This window comes from Odontesthes bonariensis, chromosome 3, assembly GCF_027942865.1.
Source record: "Odontesthes bonariensis isolate fOdoBon6 chromosome 3, fOdoBon6.hap1, whole genome shotgun sequence".
NCBI lineage: Eukaryota > Metazoa > Chordata > Actinopteri > Atheriniformes > Atherinopsidae > Odontesthes > Odontesthes bonariensis.
This window is the reverse complement of record NC_134508.1, coordinates 21,397,890-21,419,794: the sequence shown is the minus strand read 5'-3', so window position 1 is coordinate 21,419,794 and position 21,905 is coordinate 21,397,890. Positions and strand designations below refer to the sequence as shown.

At 42.3% G+C, this 21,905-nt stretch overlaps 1 protein-coding gene across 1 annotated transcript in view; it reads left to right on the top strand.

Annotated features, from left to right (window-relative positions):
* Window positions 1-21,905, top strand: part of col7a1 (collagen, type VII, alpha 1) — a 64,265-nt gene that overhangs the window by 10,557 nt on the left and 31,803 nt on the right. The window contains exons 8-62 of the mRNA XM_075459984.1: window positions 138-267; window positions 385-504; window positions 1,577-1,732; window positions 1,986-2,105; window positions 2,202-2,351; window positions 4,930-5,046; window positions 5,691-5,837; window positions 5,946-6,071; window positions 6,180-6,326; window positions 6,635-6,757; window positions 6,975-7,241; window positions 7,371-7,514; window positions 7,619-7,750; window positions 8,346-8,492; window positions 8,718-8,855; window positions 8,967-9,116; window positions 9,197-9,333; window positions 9,447-9,573; window positions 9,686-9,829; window positions 10,283-10,455; window positions 10,646-10,687; window positions 10,896-10,922; window positions 11,254-11,298; window positions 11,427-11,546; window positions 11,619-11,690; window positions 11,792-11,827; window positions 11,912-11,965; window positions 12,101-12,175; window positions 12,419-12,532; window positions 14,178-14,204; window positions 14,304-14,357; window positions 14,469-14,540; window positions 14,626-14,685; window positions 15,378-15,413; window positions 15,499-15,543; window positions 17,119-17,154; window positions 17,242-17,286; window positions 17,434-17,469; window positions 17,612-17,647; window positions 17,767-17,799; window positions 17,889-17,960; window positions 18,060-18,119; window positions 18,874-18,909; window positions 18,997-19,077; window positions 19,500-19,535; window positions 19,721-19,765; window positions 19,859-19,930; window positions 20,068-20,112; window positions 20,209-20,244; window positions 20,421-20,462; window positions 20,592-20,672; window positions 20,835-20,870; window positions 20,990-21,025; window positions 21,317-21,397; window positions 21,486-21,521. Coding sequence (XP_075316099.1) covers window positions 138-267; window positions 385-504; window positions 1,577-1,732; window positions 1,986-2,105; window positions 2,202-2,351; window positions 4,930-5,046; window positions 5,691-5,837; window positions 5,946-6,071; window positions 6,180-6,326; window positions 6,635-6,757; window positions 6,975-7,241; window positions 7,371-7,514; window positions 7,619-7,750; window positions 8,346-8,492; window positions 8,718-8,855; window positions 8,967-9,116; window positions 9,197-9,333; window positions 9,447-9,573; window positions 9,686-9,829; window positions 10,283-10,455; window positions 10,646-10,687; window positions 10,896-10,922; window positions 11,254-11,298; window positions 11,427-11,546; window positions 11,619-11,690; window positions 11,792-11,827; window positions 11,912-11,965; window positions 12,101-12,175; window positions 12,419-12,532; window positions 14,178-14,204; window positions 14,304-14,357; window positions 14,469-14,540; window positions 14,626-14,685; window positions 15,378-15,413; window positions 15,499-15,543; window positions 17,119-17,154; window positions 17,242-17,286; window positions 17,434-17,469; window positions 17,612-17,647; window positions 17,767-17,799; window positions 17,889-17,960; window positions 18,060-18,119; window positions 18,874-18,909; window positions 18,997-19,077; window positions 19,500-19,535; window positions 19,721-19,765; window positions 19,859-19,930; window positions 20,068-20,112; window positions 20,209-20,244; window positions 20,421-20,462; window positions 20,592-20,672; window positions 20,835-20,870; window positions 20,990-21,025; window positions 21,317-21,397; window positions 21,486-21,521 — 4,755 coding nt within the window. The remainder of the gene's footprint in view (window positions 1-137; window positions 268-384; window positions 505-1,576; window positions 1,733-1,985; window positions 2,106-2,201; window positions 2,352-4,929; window positions 5,047-5,690; window positions 5,838-5,945; window positions 6,072-6,179; window positions 6,327-6,634; window positions 6,758-6,974; window positions 7,242-7,370; window positions 7,515-7,618; window positions 7,751-8,345; window positions 8,493-8,717; window positions 8,856-8,966; window positions 9,117-9,196; window positions 9,334-9,446; window positions 9,574-9,685; window positions 9,830-10,282; window positions 10,456-10,645; window positions 10,688-10,895; window positions 10,923-11,253; window positions 11,299-11,426; window positions 11,547-11,618; window positions 11,691-11,791; window positions 11,828-11,911; window positions 11,966-12,100; window positions 12,176-12,418; window positions 12,533-14,177; window positions 14,205-14,303; window positions 14,358-14,468; window positions 14,541-14,625; window positions 14,686-15,377; window positions 15,414-15,498; window positions 15,544-17,118; window positions 17,155-17,241; window positions 17,287-17,433; window positions 17,470-17,611; window positions 17,648-17,766; window positions 17,800-17,888; window positions 17,961-18,059; window positions 18,120-18,873; window positions 18,910-18,996; window positions 19,078-19,499; window positions 19,536-19,720; window positions 19,766-19,858; window positions 19,931-20,067; window positions 20,113-20,208; window positions 20,245-20,420; window positions 20,463-20,591; window positions 20,673-20,834; window positions 20,871-20,989; window positions 21,026-21,316; window positions 21,398-21,485; window positions 21,522-21,905) is intronic.

Genomic DNA, 21,905 nt, shown 5'->3' with positions numbered 1-21,905 from the left:
GTTGAGATTAAAGAGTGGCAGTCTGAAATTCTGTGGCAGGCGTGATGATAACTGAAGAATGCCAAAGCTCAGCCATTTTTCGTGAGGAAAAATGAGGAAGGAGCGTTTACAAAGATGACGTTTATCTCTCCCTGCAGGAGACTGTTTCTGCTAGTCAAAGGACATTCACTGCACGAGAGCTCAGGTCAGGAACAGACTACCTGGTGACTGTCATCGCCCAGTACCCTAACAGTGTGGGAGAGTCTGCTTCTGCCAAGCAGCGAACAAGTGAGCGATAAAAAAAGAAAAAAAAGATAAAAAATGAAAAAGACAAGTTGTCAGCTGGAAGATAACTGTCGAAACTCAAATATAGCCTCTCGTTTGTGTACATTTCTCTTCACACAGGATCATTGCCAGGTGTCTCCAGTCTACGCTTGGTTCAGGCAGGCTTCTTCTCTCTGTCCGTGGGGTGGGATCAGCCCTCATCTCCAGTTCAGGGCTACAGACTCACATATGGTCCACGAGGTCAGCGCTCAATCATTTATTTTTCTTGCCTTTCTCTCTGCTTACTTGCTGATTTGAGTTTGGTTAAAACTTATCTTGACATGTGCAACAAAAACTAAAATGTTGTTCAATTGTTTTGACAACGTAATCTTCTCAAAAACACCAACGTTGGCAGACTGAAGGATTTCAGCAGCGCTGAAGTAGGACAGATGTTACAATAGTCAATAACACTTGACTTGTTGGTGGCAAGTTGGAACCATGTCAAGAATGTGTTGCAGTTTGGGTTGAGTATGATGAACATGACTTTCTCTAACGCCAGATTCCCCCTAGGTGCAAGCTCTGAATCAGGATTTTTCACTGTCTTAATCATTTATTTAAACATTTATTTTGCATTGGTTGAAAAAAATCAGGCCAAAAAGAAGCTTTTAACTCACATCAAAGACTGTCAGTAATTCTATCCTTACATTTTTAAAGACAGGGTGTGTCAGGAGGGCTGGGAGATTACACCATGATTCAGGAAAGTAAAGTGGCCCCTGAGGGCAGATATAATATCTCTCACTGAACATGTTGCAGGAGTACCGTTTGCTAGAAAAATCTCACTCTAAGCTCATCCTCTGACTAGTAATCCTGCTACTTGTGATAATAGCTAAAAATGGTAGAATGGATTTTACACATTCACCCCTCAATCTGCATACGATTCTCTACAATGAAAAAGTAGGAACGAGTTGCACTGTGTTGTTTTTATTATAAAAGACTGCAGACATTCTATATATTCCCTCATCACAATCCTTTCTAGCAGATTTATGGACAGTTCACTTGACCTCTTTGGCTTTTCAATCTATCAACTGAACGATCTTTACACAAGTTTGTCTCTTCCTTAGTTATTTGGGTAAGGTTCGGGGGGCATACACAAAAACTCTTCAAGCTCACTACATTTGAAAGCAGAACATACAGCAATGATGGACTACCATATTGATACACTTTTTGCTCTCAGGTGAAGTCTGACATCAAGTCCCATGTTTCAGACCTATTTTGTGGTGCTCTTAAGGCATTAATTGGCCTTTTGTTTTCGTTTGCCCTGTCTATTGAGTAGGTCAGCCAGCGACTCAGCTGTTGGAGCAGTCACTGTCTGCAGACACCACAACTGTCACCTTGGAGTCACTTCAGCCGGACACAGAATACGTCATCAACCTCTACCCCTTGTTCCCACGAAACGCCGCATCCCCGTCTACCCTCAATGCTCGCACACGTGAGTCACTCGTGTTTATTAGTGCCATTGTCACTTTTGCATAGTCACAATGAATGCTCATAGTTGTGTTGGCGGGTACAGTATAATGCAGTTCTACACTTTGTTAGAGATACACAGAATGGAGCAATATTCTTTCAGCTATTACAGAGTTCTTCTAATGATGCTGTCTCCCTTTGGTTGGAATGGCTTTCAGTGTATTTCGCCAAATATTATTAACAGTGGCTATATGTGCTCATGCCTTTGCATGTTTTAGTGCGCCTGGAGGCAGTTCAGCAGTTGTCAGTGGAGACGGAGTCAGAGGGCAGTGTTCGTTTACGATGGAGAAGCGTCAGTGGTGCACAAGCGTATCGTTTGGTTTGGGGACCATTTACAGGTCAGAATAAAGGAAATATCAAGCGACATCTTTTATTTCTGATTGCGTTTCTTTCGTTACAAATTTGCATACGTTTCTGTTTTTCGTATCAACAAGGTCGTAATGTGGAGACTGTGGAGGTTACTGGTGGCAGTGAATTCTACACGTTGTCCAGACTGCAGCCTGACACTGAGTACATTGTTACCATCATCCCGCTGTATGAACGCAACATTGAGGGCCCCATAGCAACGGCCAGATTCAAGATAGGTAAGTGTGCTATATGTTACAAAACGTTAAGAGCAAGAATGTTCTAACATAACATAAATTTGTTAATGAAACAGTGTAAACAGTTGCTAGTGATTAATTAGAAAATCTGGGACACTTCACTTGAAAATGGCAAAGTTTTAAACTAATGGGTGCATCCATCCATCCATTATCTTCCGCTGGTCCGGGGATCGGGTCGGGGGCAGCAGCTTAAGCAGAGAAACCCAGACGTCCCTGTCCCCGGCCACTTCCTCCAGCTCTTCTGGGGGGACCCCGAGGCGTTCCCAGGCCAACCGAGAAACATAGTCTCTCCAACGTGTCCTGGGTCTTCCCCGGGGCCTCTTCCCAGTGGGACGGGCCCGGAACACCTCACCAGGGAGGCGTCCAGGAGGCATCCTAACCAGATGCCCGAGCCACCTCATCTGACTCCTCTCGATGCGGAGGAGCAGCGGTTCTACTCCGAGCCCCTCCCGGATGACCGAGCTTCTCACCCTATCTCTAAGGGAGAGCCCAGACACCCTGCGGAGGAAACTCATTTCGGCCGCTTGTATTCGCGATCTCGTTCTTTCGGTCTCTATCCACAGCTCGTGACCATAGGTGAGAGTAGGAACATAGATTGACCGGTAAATCGAGAGCTTCGCCTTCAAGAATTCCACTCTGGAGGGCGGTTTCACTTTTTTGCGTTTTCATGCCCCCAAAACGCCGTTACCATCTAAACGATATAGTGCATCCGCAAAAAGGTTTTGCGTTTTTAACCCGTTTTCCTTTCCGTGTAAAGTGCCCCTCACCTGACCATCGTGTGGATCGTTTAGGTGACCAACATGTTCATGACAGTCCAAAATGTGAATGATTGGATCTTGTGACCAAAACATGGTATCTTTCCTCATTCAAAGCCTCATGATTTCCTTGACCTGGATGACTGAAAATCCACACCAACATACTACAGCATCAAGTGTTCTGAATTTTTACGTTTAGATATTTAAACAATTCTTTTTCTAATTAGTAATGTTTTTGTTTGATCGAAATGGAAACGTGTACAAAGCAAAACGGGACAATATTTCAACATTGCTCAGTGCATAAAAACAGCTTTGTAGCTCTGACTTGCACCTCTTCAGAAATGTAACTTCAACCTAGACGGCTGTAGGCTGCAACAGTTTGCATGCTATATTTACACGACAGGTCGCAGTACTGCAATTTAATGCATCTGTAAAGTAAAAATGTGAACTGTGATTGACTGTAATTATAGCAGGTTTGTTACAGAAAGGGGCAGAAAGCAGAGGAGATGGCCAGCAATCTTTACCACTGTTTGTCTCTCTTGCATAAAGCCTACATATGTTACTGTTTAGGTCTGTTTGGAGAACATTTTGAGCACACCTACGCACTTCTTATACTCACGCTCACAAACACATGCACGCACACATACCATTTGCCTCTCGTGAGTAATGCCCATATGGTGTCACTTCAGTGTTATTTGACTGAGGCTGAGTCACTGCAGGGCCAATCTGCTGAGCAGAGAGCTGTCTGGAAGGATTGACTAAAAACTTTGTGTGGTGCATTTTTGCTATCAAAGAAAGAAGTGCTTGATGTACTCAACACCGCAGCAACCTAAACTTTGGCTGGGGATTTTCCTCACTTGTTTGTTTATGTGCATACCAGTGGTTTGGTGTGTGTTTGACCTTTTTTCCATTTCATACTGAAAACATGCCGACATTTTCGGTCATTAGTGATGCCCACATAGAATTAGGATTGAAGAACAATGTATTAAACAAGGCTAGACATTCAAAGATTAATCTTTGAACTTTAATTTGGGTGGTTTGTTTCTGCTTTTTTTTTTTGCATTTCCTAACAACATCAAACAAAACAACATGTTATGAAGTGAAATGTTGAGGTTACTAGTGTATATTCTAACTTCTTCCTGTCAAGCTGCCATTTAAATGTTCTTGTTTTCTTGTTCTTTAACCAATGAGAGCCACAGCAGACACCCAGCTTTTTTTTTTTCACTGATCTTTGTTCACCCCAGTTATAATAATAGACCTGTCAGCATTAGAGAGAGAGTGTTTGTCTCACGGAGCCGGCTATAATCATTAGGTGTCCACTACTCTCACAGCCTCAATGCAGACGTGGGGTTTTATGTCTGAAATATAAACTTTCTGTCAGTTGTTCATTTGTGCAGTTTTGGCACCTGCTCCACACAGTCACTTTGGTATAATTCCACAACAGATTCCTAAATCCTGAAAGGGAAAATGACCACGTTTTGACATGGATATGTGCAGGATGGGAACGTGAACACTGAAATTTTTGTGACTAGCTGTTTCACAAATGAACTGAAAGTGCGAAGGAGTGGCATGAATGTTCAGGATCACTTTGGCAGTTAAATCTTCAAATTTAATGTCCTGCACTCATCATGGAACAGAAGGACCTTTTACAGGAAGCAAAAACCTCTGAATATACAGAAATGTGTTGTCCTACTTGGAAAAATGTCTCTCCTTAAGCATTTTTTGTTGATTGATTGATGAGATAAGAGCTTCACCTATTACATATTACATTATTACTTATCGATGTCATGATGTGTTCCTCTTAGAGCGTCAGGAGCAGCAGATCCTCAGAGCAACTACCACCAGCCCCTCCTCAATACGCCTCAACTGGAGACTCATTCAGTCCTCTCAAGGGTACCGCCTGGAGTGGAGGGAGGGGGAAGGTCAGACGAGCATCCAACATGGATGCCTAAACATTTATTTGTCGCACTGGTGCTCAAAACTTACGAACACAAATGCATTATGTTGAATACATACTGGGCTGGGCAGTGTGGATAGTTGCCTTGTCTGTCACCAATATCTGAAGTAAGGTAGTACACAAAGTATTTTCAGTCATCGATTTGTGATTTTGATTCTATATTTTCTAACAAGATAGTCAGTGACGATTTGATCTTTTTAATTCATTTTCTTTGTGTTCGTGCAAAAAGCCTAAAGCTTGAGAGCAAATACTTTCTCAGTTGGGAATTTGAGCCTTGGAGCTAAATTTCAGCAATTTTTGAGATTCTTTCCACGCCTCATCATCACTCACTTTTCCCTTTTTTTAAATAAATGGTTGAGATGTCCCTTAGAGGTTAAAGTATCACAAATTTTAAAATCAAATGGCATAACACATACTCACATTTAGCATTGCATACCTAAACAGAGTGGTAGAGGTGATGCAGGTTTACTTCCACAGATATTTGACAAGATACAGTATCGTCTCTTGAAAATGTGCTCTGCCAAACAGGAAGGCAGTACATTAAAGTGTTAAGATGCAATAAATTAAAAGTATTGAAATCTCATCTTGGAGCATTGTTCTTCGCTCCAGGAGGTCGTGTCCAGAGGCAGTCGTTTCCCAGAAGCACCACCAGCCACGAGCTGACAGGCCTACGAGCCAACACAGAATACCTCATCACTCTGTACACCCTGTTTGATGGCCGAGAGGAGGCCACACCGGTCTCCACCACATCCAGAGGTCAGCCCCAACCTCTGAACTTACTTTGGATGGACTTATGGTTAATTTTTAATGATTTTTGTGCTTGTAGCATTTTATCATGAGTCTGTTTAACCTGTAATGATGCAGAGGAGCAGCCGGTAGGAAAAGTGTCCAACCTGAGAGTGGTGGAGTCTTTGGGCAGCACAGTCAGACTTGGCTGGACCGGTGTAGCTGGGGCCACACAGTACCGAATCATCATCCTAAACACAGAGGGTACAATGATTTTCATCAGTATTGATATTTCATTTTCATCTTTGTTGCTCATTTATAAATGAAAACACGATTGCAAGTGCTACTTCTGAATGCATCACATCATGTCAGTGGGAACAGAGGAAATCCAAATCATCCCTGGAAACCAGACAACTCTTGACCTCAGAGACCTGACTGTTGGAGTGTCGTACGGTGTCAGTGTCGTAGCACTGGTGGGAGAAAATGAAGGAGAAACGGTTACAGTCTACATTAAACCAGGTGAGATGACTGCTGTGTACTGTTCTTCACATGTAAACACAACTTCAGATTTACATGTCCCTTTTCTTTTGTTGCCTGCCAGTTTCGATATCTGAAAAATGTACTTATTTTCATGGAATACTTTTTTCTGTAGATTTCTTGAGGATGTCAAACACAGATGCCAAAGTGTTGATTATCTTTGAAAGCTATAAGCCATAGATGAACCTTTTTCCTATCCCTGTTATAGTAATATACATGTCAGTTTTGAAATACTTAAGCTACAATATAAATATTCTTTCACATTAGGCATGTTTCTCTCTTCATTGCAGAGCAAGGTGCGGGTCGAGTGACCAATCTCAGAGTAACAAATGCAAACAGTCGGAGAATTCGAATTGCCTGGGAAGGCGTTGCTGGGGCGACAGGGTATAGGGTAACTTGGAGACAAGGCAGCAGTAAGTGTTAAAGTATTTTGTCAGAAACTTTGTTGTTTTGAATGCTCCATTGTTATATTTGCCTTGTAAATCTTCTACATCAAATATTTTCATGTGAGCGTTAACAAAACCAGCTATGGATTTTTTCATATCAACTCTTCATTTTTGGGGCTTGTACTAATATTTTTGTGCATTTTTAGTGTTTCAGTGTTTTATTACCTTACGTTTTGCCTTGCAGATGTGGAGCAATCCCGTGTTCTCGGAGCAGAGGTGACTGCCTTCACTATAGACGGCCTGCAGCCAGATGAGGGTCTGGTAATTGGTGTTGCTGTTGTGGTTGATCAACGTGTTGGAGAAGTGGTCACACTGTCTGCACGGACTAATCCCACTAATGGAGCATTGCCTGGACTTCGCATCATTGATGTCTCAGCTCAGAGGATACGCATTGCGTGGTCACTTTCTTCTCGGGCAACTGGATATAAGATCTCTTGGCGTCGTGAGGATGGTAAGGAATGAATTTAACAATGATCGATGTAACTTGAATGTAACAACAACTGTAAGGTGTATCCAAATACATAAGTGCTATGATGAATACAACTGTAAAAGCTTAGTGTGTTTCTTTTCCCTTTTGCAGGAGTTGAAACAACTCGTAATGTTGCCTCCGACGTTTCCTCTTACACCATTGACGGGCTGCAGGCAAATTCAGCCTACACTGTTCAAGTCTCTGCGCTCACTGGCTCTCGAGAGGGAAGTCCTTCCACCCTGAATATCCGGACAGGTATGAATCATTCAAATAACTATTGTGGCTATTGTTGAGAATATCTCTGCTGCCAGAAGAATCTGTTGTAAATAAGAAATTGTTAACGTTGCCCATACTGGCAGAGTCAGATCAGTCAATAGTTGGGACTGTGACGTCACTGCAAGTTCAGGAGAGCCGAGGAGAGGTTGTCCGAATCTCTTGGGTTGGTGTGCAGGGAGCAACGGCTTATCGTGTGTCTTGGAGAAGAACAGATGGTATGTCTATTGTGGCCTGTTGATTATCTTTGGTAGTTCATGTCCATCTATCAGTTGTCATTACTGTTTCTGAAACCTTGATTCTTCATCACATCCAAAATCAAAGTCTTAAAAAACTTCAACAAACTATTAACTTCTTAGTATTTCCTGCTCGCTTTATCTTACTCTATTGCTTCTGAGCCCCGTTCTTCAGAAGCCTCACTAAATTTCTGTCGTGGACGATAAGTTTCAAAGTGCTTCTCTTTACTCACGAAGGCTCATATAACCAGGCCCAGTTCTGCCCGACTGCACCACATTGCTTCCCATAACCTCTGCTTCGCTAATGCCAAGCTTCTGTCTCCACCACTCAGGGAAAATCATATGACTTGGGGTGACAATGAATTCAACACAGCACCCTCCCCCTAAACAGATCCAAGACTAAACCGATCGGCTCAAAAAGTCTTCTCAAAACTCACCTTTCCACAGCTGCTTTTGATGTGCAACTCATTAATCCCTCTCAGCGATCATTGTAACCTCTTAAAGTTGGAAGAAAAGTCTTTTTTACGGTAACCGGGTCTGTCTTACCACTACTTACTGCTGCTATATTCTGCTGTAGGTGGAGAACAGAGGAGTCAGCTGGTGGGGGGAGATGTGACAGCAGTGGATGTAGACCAGCTTGACCCTGGAACTCAGTACGAGGTGCAGGTCATGGCTTTAGTTCAAAACAGAGAGGGAACCCCCGTGTCTGTCAGAGTCACCACACGTGAGTCTTGTGATCCTGTATTCGAACACCGTTTTTTTTTTGTATTCCCTGAAATCAAAGGAAGTTCACAAATGCTGCATAAGGTCAAATGTAACTTCTTATAGTTTGTCTCTGTAAGATGTAAACTAATTGTAAACCCTACTCTAAGATAAAATAGTGGTGCTTTACCAAATACAATATTCTGTAATTTGACAAATATATTAATGACTGTGTCCTTGTGCACAGCTGGTTATAATACCCCACCTACCACAGTATCTGCCACAACCTTACGAGTGGCAGAGGTTACCCAGGATTCTGTACGGCTAGGATGGACTGCCCTTCCGGGTGCCACAGGATATATTCTGCGCTGGAAAGAGGAGACAGGTGAGCCATGTCATTATACATGTCGGTCATTTTTTTGTTTAGACTCTCACATCCTCACTTTGTTAAAGAAGCTCTTTCACTGATACCGGTTTAACTGTGGCTATTTCTCAGATATTGGTCGAGGTTTGTCTGTTACGCTGCCTGCTTCGTCCAGCTCTTACGTGGTGACCGGGCTGCGTTTGGGCCGCCGATACAGATTTACAATACAACCCACCTTTGCGACTGGAGTGGGAACGGAAACCTTTGTAGATGAACGCACTGGTAACAAACTGACACATGCTCTATCATGTACTTACTTTAAAAAGAAACACCTGATATGTACTCATCTTTGCAAACCGCAGTGTGTGTGGGAGGACGTCTGGATGTAGTGTTTCTGGTGCCTGCATCCACCGATCGGACTGGCCTGGCAAGACCTCTGCGTGAAGTCCTGACAAGTGTAGCAGGATCACTCGTCACTATTGGACCCCGTGACTCACAGGTGCCGTTGATGAATAAGTCTCAAAACAGCACATGGCTAGATACAAAGCTGATTGCTCTTTGCTGGCACTGCCACATTTTCTTTTAATCTGCCCATCTTGGTTATCTTTTTAGGTGGGGGTTGTAGTGTATGGCTTTAGACCCAAAATATGGTTCCTGCTAAGCCGCCACAGCAGATCTGACACACTGCTACAAGAAATCCAGTCCATACCCTTTGATGAAAGTCCAGGCAATAACATTGGTCAGTGTTTTTTTTTTTCTCTTTTTCTCTGTCCCCTCTGGTGGTTCATCATCTGTGTTCCTGCTTGATGTTATGCAGTGGCTGTCGTGACATTCCCCGTTTCCCTCTGTAGGTGAGGCGGTGACATTCACCCAGCAGTACCTTCTCACCTCCCCGGCAGGACGGAGACCTCGGGTGCCTGGTGCTGTTGTTATCATTGCTGACAGAAGATCTACTGACAACCTCACCCTTGCAGCCAGCACTTTCAGAAGCACAGGTGTGAGGGAGCTGACCAGAGTTCAGTCACATTCGCTCAAATTTAAAGTGACACCTGCGTTTAACTTGATTGAATGTGACTACCTGCTGTCAACAAAGATCAGCGTAGTTTGGAGATTTTAGTTTAAAGATTTTAGCCCGAAAGCTTTCTTCAATCATTGTCCCTTTGATGTTCATTTATAAATAACTGTAGCTTTATACCAACTCACCCTCTGACTCACCCTCTGACTCAGTGTGTGCTAATTCTGTGACTTTTTCTTGATGACTTGTTTTGAGTTCTTTCATGCGGCTTTGCAATCAGAAGCCTTCTTGAGTGTGTGATTAAAGAATTAAGCTAAACATCAAAAATGCCAAAAGCCTTTACGCAGGAGTATGCTGCACACACTACACACACAAAACCAACCAGTCCCTCTGTTCCTTGACACAAATCTGTCGGTATGTGTGCGCCTGCAAGGTGTGACGGTGTTAGCAGTGGGTGTCGACCGAGCAGACACCGAAGAGCTGCGTCGTGCTGTGACAGATCGCAGCACCCAGAACATCCTGTATACTCGCGATGCAACGCGGCTCAACACTGATCTGGCTGCTGATTTGGCAGACCTCCTCTGTGGTATAGCAAGAACACCAGAGGTGAGAAGTAACCTGGTATAAGCACATGTTTGTTCAAAATCCTGTTTATCAAATTAGAGTGAAGCTTGGCGTGATCTGTTAACTTTTTACTGTGCAATTATAAATTGCACATTTTCCACTTTACTCAAAATATGTTCCACAGATAAAAAGCTGTCACACTGTAACCAAATATTTATTTTGTGTTGTTCAGGTGGGTCCAGGTACAGACCAGTGCACCGTTCAGTGTCCTCAGGTGAGTAATTCTGTGCAGTCATGTTGTATTACAGTGTCTGGGACCTGCCATCACAGGTTGCATTTCTTTGGACAGATTCAGTTTTAGCTCTCATGAATAAGGCATAAAATGATATGATCGCCAGAAACAACAGCTTCCTTCCTCTTCTGTTCCTTTTGTCTTGCTGTGATTTCTGAATTAGAATAATCATCTCATCCATGTCTTTTAGGGGGAGAAGGGAGATCGTGGCGAGAAGGTACAGTGAAGTTGTTCAAACACCTGTTTCTACACACATATTGTAATTTGTGCAACCAGTTTGTTTCCAAAAAAACTAAAAAAAATTCAATATTTTGCAAATCACCTTGCCAACTAACCTAATTAGTGTCCGCATCACTAATAATCATCAACAGTTTTTTGTTGCACCTGTCCCAACCTTTCTTTGAAACAAGGTGCTGGCAATAAAATCAAATTCAACGTAAATATTTGAAAAAATAAAATAGTTTCCTAAGTTCAGCATTAGATTTTTTTTTGTCTTTGTCAGGTTATTTTTCCAGCCGTTAAATCGTCTCTTTTGTTTGTTTCCACAGGGTGAGAGAGGCAGAGAAGGTTCAGACGGACGCAAGGGGGAGCCTGTGAGTCAGTCACAAATAGTGGTCTCAATGATTCTAAGTAGCATTACAGCAATGTTCCTGTTATTTTTAATTGATATTCATAATGATATTGTTCCACCATTGTGTCCACTAATGTTTATGTGATGTAGGGCCGTGATGGTTTGCAAGGGAGAGAAGGCCCAAGAGGTCCTGAAGGACGCCCAGGTTCACCAGGACAAACTGTCTCTTTAGACCCTTCTCTCGGGGTTAAAGGGGAGAAAGGAGAGAGAGTAAGTACAGCGGAGGTCATGCCGATATCATAAAAAGCTGACAGAATTACATACAATTTATTTTGTGCTCAGGGTTTCCCTGGTATTGATGGAAATCCAGGGTTGCCAGGACGACCAGGTTCTCCAGGAAATGCGGGTGTCCCAGTAAGTGCAGTGCATTTACTGGACTCCACAGACTGCACATTTTCGTGCTCTGGTTTTAGTGCGAAAATGACAAAAATATCATTGCATCTGTCTTCCTCAAGGGTTCACAGGGCCTACCTGGAGTTAGAGGAAACCAGGTGAGTAACCTGCCTCATGACTTGCGGACTTGTCTCGTGGATGTCTGAATAGTGCTGCTTTTTGTTTTTTTTCTCTTATTTTAGGGTGACCCAGGAGGATCAGGTCCATCAGGGTCGAAGGGTGATAAAGGTGAAAGGGTGAGTTAAAACACTCGACTATTTCTCAAATCCTCTATACAATTGTTTGTTTAGGACAGTTTTTGTGCTGACTCGAAAGAGACAGAGAATAAAGTTATTTGTGTCTGAGCTTTGTGCATTTTTCCGATGATGCAGGGTGAACCAGGTTCAACTATATCTGGCGGGGGTCTTCCAGGGAGGAAGGGAGAACCAGGCATCTCAGGAATACCGGTAAGCAGTGAACAAGAGTCTCACTGTCTAGATACAAATGGTCAGAAAGTGATAACAAGAGACATTTCCAGTGTTCTGTAATGTGTTTTAAATGGTCTCTGTGATTGTAGATGTCTCACTCAAACCTTCCACACTCTTAACGTTACATGATGTCTGTCTGCAACAGAAGGGTCCAATGGGGTTGTGAAAACGTCATGGTTGTATTTACGGAACAATCATCATTATTTTGCGTCTTGTATCAAGGGTACTCCAGGTCGAGCGGGCAGCGACGGGGCGAAAGGGACCCCTGGAGTTCCAGGGACACCAGGTCAGGATGGTCGCCCAGGGATACCAGGAACACCAGGGCTTTCCATCAAGGTTGGCCTCCCTCACTTCTTTGTAAATGAAAGGCATTAACAGTATATCAGTAATGATCTCACCTGCATGTTCAAGAAGAAGTTTTTCAAATCTACACAGAAGGCAAGATTTTTATTTGAACGCATGAATGTCTCTTATGTGAGCTTACATGTCCTCAAATACTGCATAAAGAAATGACATGCACGTGAGAACATTGTATACTTGAATGGGCAGTTGGAGTCGTTGGCTGTTTGAGATGGAGGCAGTAAGTACATATATGTGGAGTCAACATTATGGTGTTAACTTGAGCGGACGCTGGTCACACTGAACCACACTGAACCACACTGGTCAGAAGAGCTTTCTGAGTGATTCGTGAAGCGGTATGTCAGTGCTTTCATTGTACTCGAGCAGACTGTCAGTGTGGTTTTTAAGATGAAACTGTTGTTGTCAGAATCATGCACATGGTGGTAGCATTGAGCCACCAATCCTTCTGTGAAGACTCAGCCCCTGAGGCTCTTGTTTGTGCCAGAAAATCAATTCTTCTTCATCATTTCTGTTATGCAATGTCATTTCTAATGGATGTGGCTAATTTTAAAGGATCAAGAAATGTTATGCTCAGAAAACACAACAACAAAATATGATGATGAAAATAGATTGGTCGTGGATGTAGATTCCTACTCTTTACTGTCTCTGGGTAAATATGTTGATTTTATCTAATGTCTAACGTCCACCTTTTTGAGGACCTCCGAGTCAGCGAAAAAACAGTTGTTCTGGTATTTAGTTGCTGAGACAGATACTGATGACATTTCTAGTTCACGCATTACGTGGCAGTTTCTCTTAAAACTCACACAGTTCATTTTAGTATTTACTCTCTTTCCCACACTACTAGTACTGCAGCATTTTCAATGTGTTTCTGTGTCTTGTTTGCAGAATAAAAACATTTTAGTGAAACGCTGATAAAGCATTTACAAATGACTTTATCAGAGCAATGCTGCTGGTGGCCACCATTATATGTGTGGTTGAGATATTGCTTTTTTTTTTTAGACTTAAAACATTAGTTGAAAAGACTCTGTCTGCATATTCTGTGTTTGTGTCGGGAGGTCTGTTCTGCACTCAATGTTTAGTGTGGGTTTATGTTTCAAATAAAAGGGACATCAGCTTTTACAGATCACTGCAAGACATATCTTTGCAGACATATCTCTATTTATTGCCCTTCTGAAATAATCATTGTCAATTATCTCAAAATGGCCCATCTATCACTACCACAGAGGTCCCACTGGGTCGGCGCTGTGTTGGCAGCACAATGGGGACCTACATAGAATTATGCCTGTGGTTCTGAAGTTCTGGCAGATATTTGTATAATCTTGTTTTCTCCTTGGCTCAGTGTTGTCATTGTTTTTCATTTACTTCAACCCATAAAGACCTGAAGTGACCTGGAGACTTAAGACTCTTCATGGGTAACAGTGAGACACTATTGTATATGAAAAGTAGAGAGGTGGGTTGTTTGCATATGAACCAACGTATGGGCGTCTATGTTCACACATGATGCATTTTTGTCTCTGGGGCTGGTTGTGACGGAGTTGTATTTTTTCCTAAAGACAGTGTTTTTTTCTATTTCCTCTTGCTCTTTAATCACAATATATCACTCCCTTTCCTTTTCCCACAGGGAGATAAGGGCAGCCCAGGAGAGAGCGTGAGTCACACCATCAGAAACATGACCTCTCACTGCAGAAATATCCGAAACGGGACACATACATAACGATTCTCAGTTGTTATCTCTCTTCACTGACAGGGCCCTCCGGGAGTAGGCAGCGGGGTGGCTGTGAGGGGCGAGAAGGGCTCCCCTGTAAGCACTGTCAATCACTCAGAATGTGCTGACATGTTAAGTTAGCAGGTGAACTTTATATGCAAAGAAGTAATATTTTGCATTTACTAATTGCTTCTTTTTTACTATCAGGGTAATCCGGGGCCTCCGGGGGCTCAAGGTCCGCGAGGGCTTACAGGACCAGAGGGCAGGAAGGGAGACAAGGTAGCTGCAGATTGATTCAGCTTCTGAGTGCTCTAGCAATGTGAAGTGTTTATTTTAAAGACATGACTTGTCTTTTGTTTTTCAGGGGGATGGTGCTGTTGGGTTGCCAGGACCTCCAGGAAAGCAAGGAGAGTCTGGGGACAGGGTAGGTCAGCCTGAAGACAGTTTGAACAGGATTGCTGATGATACAGTGTGATGATAAATCTGTCTTTTTTTCCAGCAAATCCCAGAAAGCAATGATAGGACTCGCATCAGTTAAGGCTGCACAATCCAAAACCTATTTAAAAAATGATCTCCATCTGGATCAGTGGTAGACGATCATCCCGTCTTACAGAGTGCAGAAACGGTTTTGTGCCCAACTAGATTTCACGATGTAGCGGTGCCACATATAAGGGAAGAAGACATCAGTTTTTGGAGGAATCTCATAAAGTTGATTTGTGCATCTGTGGTTGACAACCATCAGCACTCGCACAATAAATATCAGATTCGCCATAAAATAGTTAAACAACCAATTCAGTATAGAGTAAAACAATACTTCAGGTCATAAAAGTTGTGACCCAAATGGATAAATGCACAGTTGCCAATTTATTTGATATGCTCCTCTGCATCACAATTCAAGAATTGTTAGCAAATAAATGGAAACACGGAGGTATTACTCACAGCTTAATCAGTTCTTTCTTCATCCCAGGCCAATTTTTTTTAGAACTCAAGTGAAACAATCTCTTTTTTTATTTCCTGCTAATTAACTAAGACACCGGATTAAGCAAAATCAAGACTTTAACTGCCTCAGTGGAATTGCTCATTTTCGGTTTTAAGCATTTTTCTCATGTTTTTCAGGGTCCCCGTGGGCCTGCAGGGGAAATTGGCGGCAAGGTAAGATAACGCTAATAGAAGTAATTTCTGTTGTAAGGTGCAAAAAGAATATTGAACATCTATGAACCATCTTTACTCTGGACAGGGCGACCGAGGATCGCCGGGTGAGCCTGGATCACAGGGAGACAGGGTGAGTCACATGATATGAGACTGAGCCAAGTACGTACCTGTCTGTGAATGTGTGTGCATGCTCACGTGGCACAATGACTGTGGTCCATAATCACACAGCAACCGGGTTTAGTTGTCACTTTTTCCAGAGGGAAGATGAATAATAAAAAAGGAAATGAAAATGCCAAACAGTGGTATTAACTGTCTGAGTCAGCTTCTATAATTTCGTAAAAAGCTTTAACAAAGTTGGTTTGAAAAGGGTGGAGACACATTAGGCCCTCATTATATCTCAGTCCAATGACAATATGGGGCAGAGGCTCGTGTTCCAACACGAGCTGAAAGCTGTTATGCTGGCTGCGGGATATATTTACTCCTTTGATGAGGTAGACATCTTGTTGTGAGAGAGTTTCGTCAAAAATTGTGCGCAGCCCTTTTTTCCCCCAAAGTTATTGTTTTTATATGTGTGCTAAGAGGACCTGAATGCTGTAAATTTGTTCTATCGAACAACTGAAGCATGTTTACGTTTGAATAATTTAGAAACTTTCAATCCTTTTTCTTTTAAAGAAGTTGAGACACAGTAAACAACATAAATCAGTGAATTGCAAATCCTATACACCCTCTATGTAATTAATGTTACATATATTTTGCTAAACCAATAATAACATAATAACATAATACTGATTATCCTATTTAATTAGTAGAGGGACAACATGTCAAATATTAAAACTGAATTTTTTTATATTTACTGGATCAAGTAGTTTTCAGTGAGTGACTGAACAAGCCAGTTTAGCTGTTACCCCGAAGTCATGATGTTGCAATATGTGCAGATTGTGGTTTGACATTTTCTTGCTGAAATAATCAAGGCCTTCCCTGAGAAAGACTGTCTGGGTCCCTGACTTGGCTGTGTCATTCAGCCACAATGATGTCAACTGTTGAAGTGACCCTTGCCATGGGGCACCAATGCTGTCCCATAATATTACACATGCCGGCGTTTCTGCTTGGTACAAATAACAAACCGAATGGGGGCTGTTTTTTTTCCTTTTCTACATCATTAAACATTAAATGTTCTTAGATTCAAAGAAACCAGCAATGCTTATAGAACTTGTTCATCGAAGTTTGAGATGCTCTTCATTTGTGTAAACATTTTGCTCGTGTTAATAATGAACCTAATCCGTTTTACCGACTATCTTTTACCTCTACAAGTACTCAAATATTTAGTTTCACCTAATTCAACTTTTTTTTTTTTTTTAAACAAACAGCTGGTATCAATTTTAAAAGAACAATGTCTTAGTTCCTGCATTTGATATATTGTATTTGTATCATTTTCAAAGCGTTATATGGTTAGCTCATTTGAAAATCCCTCATTCAGTTTTTCAGTTACATTTTGTACATTGTACACGTTGCACTTTAGATGCCAACATCAGTTTCTTAATGACCTCACCTTTCTTCCATGAGTACAAGCTACAGTTGACAGTCAGTCAAAAGTGGGGATTTTTTCTTCTTATTTTGCTCAAATAAACCTGGAACAGTCGCCGATCAAGCAGAGAAGTTTCACTTTGAAAGTTTGAGATGAATTTGAACTTTGGTGTCCTTGTAGGGGGAGAGAGGATTGGTTGGTGAGACCGGGGAGAGGGTGAGTACAGCAGTGAAGCTTTTAACTGTTGGCATCTTTTGTTGGAAAGGGGATTTGGGTAGTTTTTGAATGACGTTGTCTTCTCAGGGGGACCCGGGGAAGCCAGGGAACCTGGGAGCGCCTGGGTTGAGGGTGAGTGGCAGACTGCGGTGTATTAATGCCAAGTGACATTTGTGGGCCTATTTGTTTCCTGGTGCGCATTGGGAACAAAGAGTATATATATATGTATATATGTATGTGAATAGAAAAATATAAATGAGTGTTTTCATTTGTTGCCAGGGTTTACCAGGACCCAGCGGTCCAACAGGAGAAAAGGTAAGACTGATTGAATTAAGCACAATCTTACGAGAAGCATCAGGTCAAGAGGAACGTGATTCCATCATTGAATGTTTCATAATCTCGTTTAATGAATTTTCCAACCAAAGATCAAAGAACAAGTGAACATTTCTGTTTCCAGGGAAATGAAGGTGCACGAGGGGAGCCAGGCAGAAGTGTGAGCACTCAGATATGAGTTTTTTTTATCTCTCCTTTTTATTTTGGATATTTGCTTTATGTCCATGGTGTTTTTTGCATATGATGATGAGTCTTCCTTCTTATATGTAAATCACCCAGGCTACAAGTTTACCAGGAAAGAAAGGAGAGCAGGTAAGATATAAAACTCACTTTGTTACGCAACGTTTTAGTGAAGCCACCTGGGAGTGTTCGGGTTTACCTCTTTGCTGCTCCTCCCGCAGGGGCAACAAGGAGTCCCCGGGGTAGACGGTGTGAGGGGAGAGAAGGGAGAGTCGGGACAAAGAGGAGAGAGAGTGAGTGAGCAACTGCTGAATGGAATCAAGCTTTGGAATAACATGGCAGAAAAATTCTGTTTGCATCCAAATGATTTATTTTTTTTGTCAATTTACAAGGGGCCTCCGGGTCTAGGAGGGTCAGAATCTGGTGGAGCTAAAGGAGAGCCAGGAGAGCGAGTGAGTTGCACGACTACAAATGGCACAGTCACAATGTTTCAAATAAATTCAATTCAGTTTTATTTATATAGCAGCAATATATATAATTTCAAGGCACTTTGAATATACAGTCCAATTCAAGCCATTTATAATCCAATAACATCAAGTGAAATTATTCAAATTATTCAAATAAGATTTAATTCAAGTCATAGAATGACATTTTTTTAAACGTTGCCCAGCCAAGGAGACCAACAGATAGCATTGAAACTTCCCTTAGATCCTTTAGTCCTGCCTAAACTGGTTTGAGGTTGAAAGGAGAGAAAAGAAGAAGCAACAAGCGCTACAACATAAGGCCAGGAATCCCTGGTGAGAAAGAGAAACACAATAAAACGATGTCATATGTACATTAAGAGTAATGGGAATAGATTCAGGAAAGGTGCTCAGTGCATTATGGGAAGCGTCCCAGCAGTGTAGGCCTGTAGCAGCATATGTTTCAGAGTCAACGCTGCCATCCTTCACGATAAACTTTATGTTTACAGCTGCTGTGATAAATTCCTGTCTTTAACATTGTTTATTTGCGAAAAATTCCTTTGTGACACCTGAGCACCGGAGACGTTCAGGCAGTCTGGTCCAGAGAAGTCTGTGTCCTCCCATGCCACCTCTCCAGAACTTCTCTGGAACTTTTCAGGAGTCCAGAGCCTGAGTGAAAACAGCTTGAATCATGGCCCCAAACCCCTCAAATAACGAACGTATAAAACATGTGCTTTTCCTTCAGGGACTTCCAGGTATTAGTGGGCGACTGGGTGACAAGGTGAGGAGCCTGCGTTGCCTTTTTTAGCATTTATTTATTGTTTGTGTGCGTTTGATTGTTCAACTAGAGATCTCTACTGTTTGTTAGGGAGACCCAGGTGAAGCAGGAGAGAGGGGAGTGAGCGGGCGCCCAGGAACCCCAGGAAAGTCTGGTCTCCCTGGAAAAGAGGTCTGAGTGGTGTACAGTATTTGGTCTTTCTACTCTCCAGTCTGATTTGGACTATGCAGACAAGCAAGCAATTTTAGTCATACAATCTTTTGCACCATAGGTAGATAGATAGATAGATAAATAGATATCTTTGCTCTCAGAGCCCCTAAACTGTGGAAGTAGCTCATATTGACATTGTACAGATCATTTTTTGCATTAAGCTTAGCTAAGCAGTCTTTGTTATTGCATGTTGCTGTCTGTGTTGGAATAAGAAGATGACGGCCTGTTAAACTCTTGTATTCTTTCCACCATGCATCTCTTTCTTATGATGATAGATTTGAGGTAAAAGCAAAATGCCTTTCAGCACCGACGGCATGTGTGCTGCTTTTTTTTCTTCTCCTGTGTGTATGTTCCCATTTCTGAATTAAAGCCTTTTTTTACAGGGAGAGAAAGGAGAGAAGGGAGATGAGGGCACACCTGTGAGTATGATCTGTTTTCTCAAATACTGTCCATTTCCCCATCTAGTTTGCTCAAGTGATTTTAAGTGATGTGATTCTCATCGTGCATATTTTACAGCAAAAAAAAAAAAAAAGCATTTTGTCATAACAGTTAAAGTGCAGATATGACGGTGTCAGTGTCAGTGTCTGTCTGTTTTTTTCATCAGGGAGAATCTGGACTTCCAGGGAAGTCGGGAGAAAGAGGGTTGCGGGTATGCCCTTTTTTTCTTTTTCAGTTTAGCTGTCACATTAAAGCTTTAAAACTTCCCAGTTACATCTAGCATTCTTATTGACTCCACACTCAGGGACTTGCTGGTCAGTCAGGACGACCAGGAGAGAAAGGAGACATGGGAGACCCAGGAGAAAATGGACGAAATGTAAGAGATACATTCATGTTTCACTGCACAGACAGTTTTTCAATATGCTCTCGTACCATTCCGCTGAGGCAATAAGAGAGGAAATGGTGAGGAAGGTTGGCCTCTCAGCATCTTTATTGATCTGTGTTCGATCACAGGGCAGCCCTGGACCCGCTGGGCCGAGAGGAGAGAAAGGAGAGCAGGTACGCTGTCTGTTTTAATTTTACAAACCGCTCGTATATCTTTAAATCTGTACTCAGTGGATTCACACACTTCCTCACTTCCTTCTCCTTTATAAGGGACTTCAAGGGCCTCAGGGACCACCGGGCAAAGTGGTACGTTTGTCCTATATGTTTATGTCAGAAAAACACAACACAAAAGCAATTTAGCAGATTTTGTTCAGCCTCTGCTATGTTTCTTCACCATTGACTGAACTATTTATAATCAAACTGTGATAGATAGTGCAGAGGAGACGGAGCTTTATGTGATCTTCTGTGTTTGTTGTCAACAGGCTGATATCCAGGGCCAGCTAAAAGGGGAGGGAGGAGAAAAGGTATGTTCTCTTTCTGTGTATTTGTGTGTATATGCGCAATAAAGCATCCTATGCAAATTTCACGAGTTGATATAAAATGTTAATGGGGTGGCACAGCTAAAAAAAAAAAAAACTCACTGTGATCTGCAGGGCGACGCTGGTGACCCAGGAGAGCATGGCAGCAAAGGTCAGAAAGGCGAAGGTGGGACTCCCGGAGCTCCAGGCCTTCGAGTGAGTTTGCATCATGCTTGCAAATTGCAAATGCTTTCATGGGGATCTGATATTCCACTCTACTCTATGTACACCTGTATGCACCCCGACCCTGTGGATTCTGTGTGGATTTGTTGTGCATGACTGATGTGACTTCATGTTCTTTTCCTGCTGTCTGTAAAGGGTCCAGAGGGACCACGGGGGCCCGCAGGTACAAGAGTGAGTTTGCTCTCTTCTTTACTTCTCAAAACTACAGTAGAAATCTGTTACTTTTTATTTTTTTTATTTTCATCGCTTCTCAAACACAATCGAGTTAGTTTCACTTTTAATGTTTCCAGGGTGACGCAGGAGAAAGAGGAGCACCTGGAGACAAGGTTTGCAATTGATTTATGTCCCCGCTCCGACCGTGCTCAACTGGCCCATGTCATTTTATTAAGACGGCAGAAAATAGTTTTGAAGGATAATTCTCTTTCCAGTGAGCGGCACGTCTCGCCGTCTTTCATTCCATCAGGTTCCCTACAGCAGATTTCCTGCAGGATAAACTGCTGTAGGGAAACAGGGACTGGTAGAGAGCTTCATGGCAAAAATTAAAATAGATTTATGATTTGTTTTTCTCCAAGCACAATATAAATGAATGCTCTAACTCACTGTCTTTGTGTAATCAGGGAGAGAGGGGGGCATCTGGCTTAGATGGGCGCCCTGGCCTGGATGGTAAAGCAGGTGCTCCAGGACCTCCTGGACAGAGGGTATCTGATATTGGTTCAAATGATAAAAGCTGTTGTATGTACCCATGTGTATAGCAGGTCAGCTCTATTTGTTTCATCTCTGTTACAGGGTGACTCTGGGAAACAGGGAGACTCTGGGAGAGATGTAAGTGTCCTTTCTCCAGAAATCATACGGATGTTTTAGGAAAAAAAAAAAGAAAGGTCTCTGATTTGTTTAGTCACAAATGATTTAAAAACAGATGCTTTAATTTTAGTTGCGCTCACTTTAGTAATGAGACTTTGATAAGTGAACGCCTTCCCTGGTTTAAAGCTGTGTGCACCTGAGGCGTAGATGCTGCAGAGGGCACTGTGGAAATATTGAAATCCTCTCATTACTCGTGTGGCCTGTTGCATAACCCAGCTGTGGGGAAAGATGTCTTCAGGCCAGTTCGGTTTCACAGGAGACTGTTATGTAATATCGACCATAATAATGATTGTTGAGGCATTGAACTGCTATAAACTTACAGTTTAGACTGTGAGTGGTGTAACA